The 8,762-nt window shown below is 46.7% G+C and overlaps 1 protein-coding gene across 1 annotated transcript; it reads right to left on the bottom strand.

Moving 5' to 3' along the window:
- Positions 1 to 3,688: 3,688 nt before the first annotated feature.
- On the bottom strand, positions 3,689 to 8,613 carry MED21 (mediator complex subunit 21; the record flags this gene model as incomplete). Its single annotated transcript, XM_010153876.1, has 3 exons — positions 3,689 to 3,865; positions 6,368 to 6,468; positions 8,499 to 8,613. Coding segments are annotated over 3 exons (393 nt in total), but the record flags the coding sequence as incomplete, so codon positions are not given.
- Positions 8,614 to 8,762: the final 149 nt, after the last annotated feature.

The following is an 8,762-nucleotide window of genomic DNA, read 5'->3' on the forward strand; positions in this document are numbered from 1 at the left end:
GTCCTGGCGGCTCTCCTGGTACCGCGCCCCCGTCTGCTGTTGCCCCTCGCTACTGCCAGGGCCAGCTGCTGCCTCGCGCTCGCCTCGCTGTCTGCCAAGACCCCTAGGCCCATCTGCGCAGAGCTGCTCCCCAGCCAGGCCGTCTCCGGCCTGTATTGTTGCAATCTCCCAGAATCCCTTGACATCAACCGTGCGGGGATGGCCAGGACACCCTCCCCACGCCACACACAGCAGAACGTCCCCCATCCCCGTAGATGCCATCATCTGCGATAGCGAGCCAGGATTAACTCCGTAAAGACACAAAAAATACTGTTAATGCACTTTTCCCAGTATGAGTCCCTCCATCTCTCCGTGTGAATCCCTCCATCTCCTTGTGCCTGAACATGAGAAGTGCTGCTGCGAGGTGTTCCTCTCCCCCGAGCATGGTTGTTTATAGCGAAGGCGGCTTTGATCAGCCGCTTGTATTTACTAAATCAATTCCAACGTCTTTGCCAGCGGGCTGTATGGATTCCCAGCATGAAACGCTCCTGCTCGTTTGCAGTGGCTGAGATTGTTTTCCAGTGGGATTCTCCGTTTTGCTCTGTGCTATCTTTCCTCGAAGCACAGCGTATTCACTGGGCCGTCCTCCTTGTCCAACATTACGCGCAGAACCGTTTCACACCTCGCTCCACGCTTTCTTCTTACCATGGTGCTTCACCTCCCTTTAGTCTCTTGTCTCGAGCAGAGTTTCCTTTTACAGCCCTCTCACGTGTAACCTGTATGTTTATGTAACACGTATGTCAGCAGCCGTCACGTAGGGTCGCTGCCGCCCCCTTCAGAATTGAAGGTTTGGAGGTGCTCAGGCCTTCTCAGGGAGGATACAAGGCATTCCAGATTCCAACGACATCCCCCTCCCCCTTTTTTTGTACCGAAGGTTGGGGTGCTGCAGGGCACAGACACAGTAATCCTGCATGCCCCACAGTTCTTGCAGGAGTGCCCCCGAGGGGATCACTACCCCTTCACGCTGATTTTTAAGCTGGGCTGTTTAAAACCCCACGGCAGGAGCCGGACACATCGGCACATCCGAGACAGAGGGGAAAGGAATCCCCATCTCCAAGCCCCATCTAACGCTCTGCCCCTTAGACAGCCGTAGCAAGTCACCCTTCTCCCCTTTCCTCAGGCCAGAGCCCAGCAGAAGACGCGCAGCCCTCCCGAGCGAGACACGGGCTGCGAAAGAGCCGGCAGAGATTTACAACAGCAACGCAACGTACAGGAACCAGCGGGATCACGCGTCCCACGGGCCTACTCGCTCGCTTAAGCGTTACGTTCTTTCTCAAGGAAAAGAGGGATTTTGGCTCCCTTGCTTTAGGGTGTTGCTCGTTTTTAACTACCACAAACTGCCCCTATTGACTTGTCAGCACTCGCCGAACTCGACACAGGGAAAGTACTGAGAACCCACAGGTCCTTACAGGGGAGCCGATACCCCTCCTTCAGGGTTACTTCCAAGCATGCTTAGCTGTCCGATACTGACACACACCGTGTTACAGCGGGCTGGCGTAGCCAAACAGCAGCTGAGAGGAATAGCTTCTAGAGGTAGGCAGCGCCAGACCGCAGAGGTTGAGCAGTTGAAGTGTGAAAACTGGAAAGGTAAGAAGTTAAAAGGACTGTGCTGTTACCAAAGACGAAGACCATCTCCTACAGGAAAAGGCGCCAAGTGAAGACGTACAGCTTAACATGTGCATCACCTCAGACCAGGGAATTTACTAGGAAGATCTTCCAGCAACGAAGAAATCTCAAATTAAGCCACACCAATTAAAAGACAAAAAGCCCAGGGAATTTAATAGGAAGATCTAACCCCTCTTCCAGCAACGAACAAATCTCTAATTAAACCACACCAATTAAAAGACAAAAAGCCACTAGCAAAACCCAAGCATTTCACTCTACATTTTCTAAGCCCACTAGTTCAAAAAGCAACCAGCCAACAGGAAAATCCTCCCCAGCCAACTTGAGATGCACTGGATGCAGTTTTTCCAGGAAGAAACAAACCCAAAAGCAGGCCCCGTGACTGACCTCAACTGAAACTCAAGCCTCCCCAGGACACGGGCATATTTACACGGCTTAGTGAATCACCACAGCCCAGGCATTTTTAATACAGATCCTGTTTCAGAACCAGGGCTGTGCTGTAGTCTGTTTACCTCCCCAACTCGTTCTCCTCCTGTGGAATTGACAGGCAGGCTAATTTAGCAGACTAAATTGATGACTACAGTTATGCAAGTTTGACAAAATCAGGTTAGCTAATTAATCAGACTGGTGTTTAATTACAAATACTTCAGCTTTAGTGTTTGTTACAGGTAGGAACAGCTTTGTATTTTTTAATCCTGAGAACAGGCTGTACACAAGACATATCCTGTGCCATGCTTTACTCCTCCTTCCATTGGTGCACTCCAGTGAGCAACTGTATCCAGTTCCTTCAGGATCAGCATGCTAAAAACACGTGAATTGCTCTTATCTCTCTATAAGAGAGACACACAGGTAATGACAGCACATCCAATATCTAGAAGCAGGTAGTTTTGATGAGGCAACAAACAGCATCCCACAATAACGCAAGGCTGGTAACTCAAAGATACAGGCAACGACTAACAGTTCAACTCCAAGCTCCTGAGCTGAGCCCCGCGTTACGTGGTGAAGTTTTTTCAAATATAAAAAGAGATGCTACTATTTCCAGAATCCTAAGATGAGGGGCAAAAAATTATCCAGTGTGCGAGGGCACGCTGGGGACGACGGGCCTCTTGCTGCTTCTGGTCACAGCATTTGCGTGGCAGCCACCGCTTACAGTGAAAAGCAACGTTACATAACGAGTTATTTTCAGTTTCTCCACTGCTAATTTCTTCCCAGTCACCCAACACTTCCTCATTACTGTTTCAGAGGCATTCCCAGTTGCCAGGAGAACGCAGGCTAGCAGCAGCAGCGGAACGGCACGAGCAAGAGCATCAGCGGCAATAAGGGCGTCAAGGGCCCATTCGTGAAGTGCAGACAATAATAAAGGACGGTATCGGATACCTGCAGATTAATTTTTTTTTTTAATGAGATGCCAATGACAAGAACACTTATTCTGCAAACATTAGAGTTTACTTTTCCCTTTACTTGCTCTGTAAAGGGTGGTAAACCAGCCAAGGAGTAATACAAATGTTTAATTACCATTTCTTTTAATTAAAACAGATGGCCACCACATCATTGTCTAGCACTGTCTTCACAGAACTCTGGCAAGTCCAAGTGTGTCTGCATCTGAGCCTTATCAAAAATACACGAACACCACAGTCTTTAGAAATGGGGAGTGAGCAAGTTACACAAATACCCTTAATATATTTTCCCTCTGAATTCCCTTTCGGGATTAAGGCTTGTGTATTGAAGATAAATTGGATTGAAGTCAGATTTATGAAAAGAAAGCTCAGAAAGTAGTATTTTAAGTCAAGGAAACACACACTGGCATACGTGATTCTAGAACGGAACCACCGACCCTACAGTAGAAGCGTTTCTCATACAACACCTGCAGCGCGAGCTTTGAGAAAAGAGGCCGTTCCCAACGACGAGAGCACTCCAGAGTCCCACGAGAGCTGGGCTGGGCGTTACAGCTCCCCAGGGGCAGGGAGCCGTGTTTTCGAAGCGCCCTGCCGCAGCTGGATTTCGCCGGGGCGTGCCGCCCCTGGGGCTAGGGGCCTGGCGGGGGCTGGCTGGGCGTACCGCTTCTCGTCTTCAGCTGCGACTGGGCGATGTCTGCCAGGGCACTCTGTATCTTTTCCAGCAGCATATCCCCGCGATAAACGACCTCTTCCAGACGGGCAGCTGCTTCGTGATTTTCTTCTTCCAGTCGATACAGACTAGCAGCCTTTGAAACAAGGGGGAGGAAAGCACAGGTCTTCAAAATACAACACAACCTTGGCTTAGCTACTAAAGGACTGTGATGGAACAGTTAGTGCTCCCTAGAGAAGAGAAAGACCCTCTTGTGGTTCCTGAATTACGTACGAGCAACTTCACAGCAACTCACTGTAGGTTGCAGTGAGTAAATCCACGCAGAGTAAACACAACCCCCCTCAGAGACAGCAGCCTATTTCGTATTACAATTCTCAGCTCCGTGCGGCTTCCCTTGCTGACAAGTGAGTGTTCATCCCCCTCCCCACTCCCTTACTGGAAGTGGTCAGTAGGGCATAAGCATCACTTCAACCTTTCCGTTAAATGGTGTATTTCAGATGAAACTGCACTATGTAACCGTTTTTCCCCCCCAGTGTTTTGTTTCAGAACCAAACTGCTTTTCAGTTAAACAAAATTCAGTGAAATCGAACATTTGAGCTTCAAAATTCAGTTAACCTACTTACCACATTTAAAACTACTAAACTTGTAAGATAACAGGTAAAAGCTCCAGCCAAACCAGTTTCAAATGGATACGGGTTTAAGCCATTACACCCCGGTCCTTAAGAAGTCACGCTTCAACCAACTGCCAAATTCTATCCACGTACTCGGCTTCTGCCCTGCAACGCTGATGTCTTCAGGGAAGGTTAGTGTTTGCATGAGGGACTTGCTGGCTCTCGCAGGAAGGGTCAGAGAAGATGGCAAAAGGTGTGAAATTTAGACTCCAGCCTCGGTTGTCAAGTAGTTGACGGCAGTTAAGCCGCAGATTTGAACAGAGTATGTCCTACATTTAAAACAAGCCTCAGGTTTGCAAAATGCACCAAGACAAATTTAGTATTTATTAAAAAAAAAAAAAGAAAAAGAAGAGATGGACACTCAGCTAACAGACATGTACTTAGGTCGACCTACCGCTTCTATACAACCTATCCAGAGTCTTCCAGAGCATTTCAAACACCCTCAAAACAGTCTTCTTAAAGAAAGAATACTTCTCTCTAACGCTGCATCAAATTCAACAACAGAAGAGAAGACACACAACTAGAAGCAGTAAGCAGTGGAATCCAAGCTAACTTATCTCAAAACCACACCAAACAGAAGAGATCAGAAAATCCTGTGAGAGGAGATCCAGCATGAAGAGCACAAGAAAGCATCGGAGCATCACCTCAAAGGAAAGCTCATCCCTGCTGGATAACCAACTCCTCTTGCTGGAGCACCCTGCTTTCCCTGCATCAGCTGTCACTATGACCAGACGCTGCTCAATCATGGAAGAAACTTTAATTAGTCTGCAGCAGGAAAACTGTCTTCAGCTATGAAATACACAGTTACACGATGCTGGTGTTAACGGGCTCAATTAGCACGTTCAGCAATCGTGACGAGCAACGTTTGCACATTTAACCTCCTCTGTTTAAAATCAAACGGGATGGCAACTGTCAGTTTATTTATATTTGACCCAGCAGGCACCTCTAGTACTAGTCTCATGTGAAATGCCTTTGAGGAGTCACAGGCGATCAACCCAGGTGTAAAACCTTCAGCTGATCTTAAAGCCATCCCAGGGTTCTCAGAGAAACAGCGCTCTGCATCCTTGGTGTGTTCTAAAAAGAAAACACTCGATGTAAATCTGGAAGCCAGGAGTCAAAAAAAAAGATGCTGTTTAATAGGGAAGACCTGTATGAAACAGGGGAAAAAAACCCCAAGACAAAACCACCTCAAAACAAAACTCAAAGCTACACCACCATAGTATTCTTTGAAGTGCAGGTCCAAGGCATTTTTGGGAAGTGAGAAGCCGCTGGGTACTGTGAAAGGATGCACAAGATTTTGGCTCCTGGAAGGCTGGGAATGGACAGCACGATACCAGCTGTACCTGCCGACAGCTGCTCTGCTCCCAAGCTCTGACGAGAGTTCCTCTGGTCTGAAGAGAGAGGGAGCAAGGAACAAAAGCACCAAGTTTGGCCGGCCCAAAGAGGGGCACCCTTTATGGAAAACAAAGAACTGTGTTGTGACAGAGCTGGAGAACTTAACGGATACCCTGCCAACCCTCCAACCACCAGAAACAACAGGCTTCAGTAAAGTGTTGGCTGTGCAGGCACAAGATGAAACCTGCTCCTAACGAGCGAGAGACTAGGAAAGATTATCCAGGGGAAAAACCCCACCACAACAAAACACTCACCATACATCAGTACTGCTGCATTTGTTTTATGAGTCTTTGAAGAACTGGGGAGGGGAGGGGGAGACATAACACCTTAATACTGGAAACTGCTATGATAGAGGGGTTTAGGGCTGGGGTTTTTTCCCCAAAGTGTAAGATGCAAGGTCAGTATTTCCACTCAACCTACAAGGGTAGCCTCATAACCCTGAATTTTTCATGAGGGTATATAAAAGCCATTCTTCAAGATTACATGGCCTAGAGGGTAAAAACACACATTTTAAAAAAGAAATAACTTTGCAGTCAGTTATGCTTTGAGGAATTAAGAGCACTCTTACCTACCTGCAAGGCTGCTGTGGATTCTTCACTAGGCAGAGAATCTATTAGAACATCAATATCTTTCGCAGTTCGTGCGATCAGTGCTGCGAACAGCTGGGCGTACTCTTTAAAAAAGAAAAAAGTCAGCCCACTCAGTACATTATCAGAAACAAGCACAATTCTGCATAGACGGCACAGAAAATTCTAAAGGCTTGAAGCGTGCAGATTTAAAAATTCTCCCGCGTGAGGTAAACAACAGTGTCACAGCTGAGGAGAACTCAATTGCAGCAGAGGATGGAGGTAGCCTGACCCCAACCCTAGACTGGACAAGGTAACTGGTTAGACAAAGGGCTGGGCTTGTGCAGATGAGGAAATAGCTCCAACTCCATCAGGGCTAGCCAGTTAAGAAGTTACTAATGCCAGCATTAAGTGTCCTGGTCACTACACACAGTACTGAGAAGTAGCTGGAAACTCACGTAGCTTTTCAGTTCTTTCCCCAAATTTTGCTACTAGACAAAAAACAAGAACAGTAGAAACAATGTAGAGATAGTGATTCAGATAGATGGATTATTTAAATCATGTTAAGCAAAAGCTCAATAGTGAAAGGATTGGAGTTTGATGCAAAAAAAAATCCTATTCAGCCACAGAAAAAGTTAAATTGTCCCTGAGACACGGAAAAGGATTGGAAGTTCATAACAGACCTTAATTCAGCTGCTGTATTACTGAAGGAACTACATGGACTTTTAATAGGAGGCACCGCAAGCCAGAACCAAAACCTTTCCATATGGAATGACGGCTATTGTTTGGATTAAGTTCATTACTACTGCTCAAATACTGAAACAGCCCTTCCCTATTTATAATTTAAGCTCTGATGTATATGCTGAATGGTTCACAAGAGATTTGTGGAAGCAAAAGAGCAAGTACTTTTTAAAGGCAAAAATCCATAGAAGAGATTGACATTCTCAGAGGTGCACCTGACTTCAAGCTAGAAAAAACCCAAACAACAAAGCCAACATATGCATTTAGAGGTTACTCAGGGTCACCACAGGGTTTATCTGTCAAGGCCTTCTTAAGACTTTAAATATCTAAAGACACATTAACAGGTTTGTTTTGCCTCATCAGCATCACCAACGTGGCTGTACAATTTTCCTGAAATCACTTACATGCAGAATTTTAGGAAAAGACAAATCAAAAGAGAAGCCCATCATGATCTATTTTTTAAAGGCCTTAACGAAGCCTCTAGCTTCTGGCACCCCACCGATGCTGGCAGCTGGGACAGCAGCAGGTAAGGTAAGGAAGCAAACAAGCCTTTCAAAAGGCTCTTACAACTAATTCCACTATCAGGGAGCAAACCACCACAGACCAAGGAAGAATTAGTGTTCAACTCTCCTAGGAAGTGCATCGCTGCACTCCAAACCAGTCTGCCCCAATAACCTAATAAACAAACCTGATCTGATACAGTATGTATGTAAAATATTCTCAGAATAAAAAAGAGGAAGGAAAAGAAAAAAGGATTCAGGATTAGAATAATATGATTATTGAAATCGTAGCCATAAATTCTCAAATCTGAGAGAACTTTATCTGCTTGCCATTTTGTCTGCTTGCCATTTTCAGCCTCTTAGATGAGTTTCTTCTTTCTCTCTCTCTCAAAAAGAAAAACCCCAAACCAGAACAGCCAACAACAAAACTGCAAATGCCTATGAGGAGATTCAATACGACACCATTCCCTAACTAATTACATAAGTAGATGATACACAGAGAACTACAAGTAACAAAAAGCTGACAACACGGAGAATTTTAAACTCATACGCGATATCATACAACTAACACTAATTCTTTCTAAAAAGACTTCTTGAAAGCAACGGATAACTTACTACCTCTGGCAGCAGTCTTATTAAAGTGGCTGATATCTGTAGAGCTACTCTATCTCTGCAAAACCAGCACTAAAAATACACTGCAATGCTGACTTAACCCTTCAAATTGCACTATGGCAGCCTTATGCGGCAAGGGCAGCTGACATCAGTTTATGGATCAGCTCCCATCACCCCTCCGCTTACGGAATTGCTCGCTGAGCACGAGCACGGATTTTGCACTGCTGAGCAGGCTACGCGAGACCACGTTCACGCTTGGCGAGGAGACGCGCAGAGAGACTTGCCTTCCGTCGGATTCGCCGGCTGGTCTTTGTTTATCGCCGTCTGGATGTTGCTGAAGGAGGCCGGGGGGCCGCACTGCTGCAGCACCCCAATGGCGTTACAGAACTGGTCCGCGAGCTGCAAGCAGTAAGGGGATCGTTAACCCGCTCCGCCGCTAAAGCTACGATTCCATTGGGCATCCCAGCAGAGCCCGGAGAGCCCACGGCAGCGCCGGGCGGGAGCACACCCCCGCCAGGATACCCCCCACCCCGGGGAGAAGGGTCGCG

The sequence above is a fragment of the Eurypyga helias genome, unplaced genomic scaffold (assembly GCF_000690775.1).
Source record: "Eurypyga helias isolate BGI_N326 unplaced genomic scaffold, ASM69077v1 scaffold3636, whole genome shotgun sequence".
NCBI lineage: Eukaryota > Metazoa > Chordata > Aves > Eurypygiformes > Eurypygidae > Eurypyga > Eurypyga helias.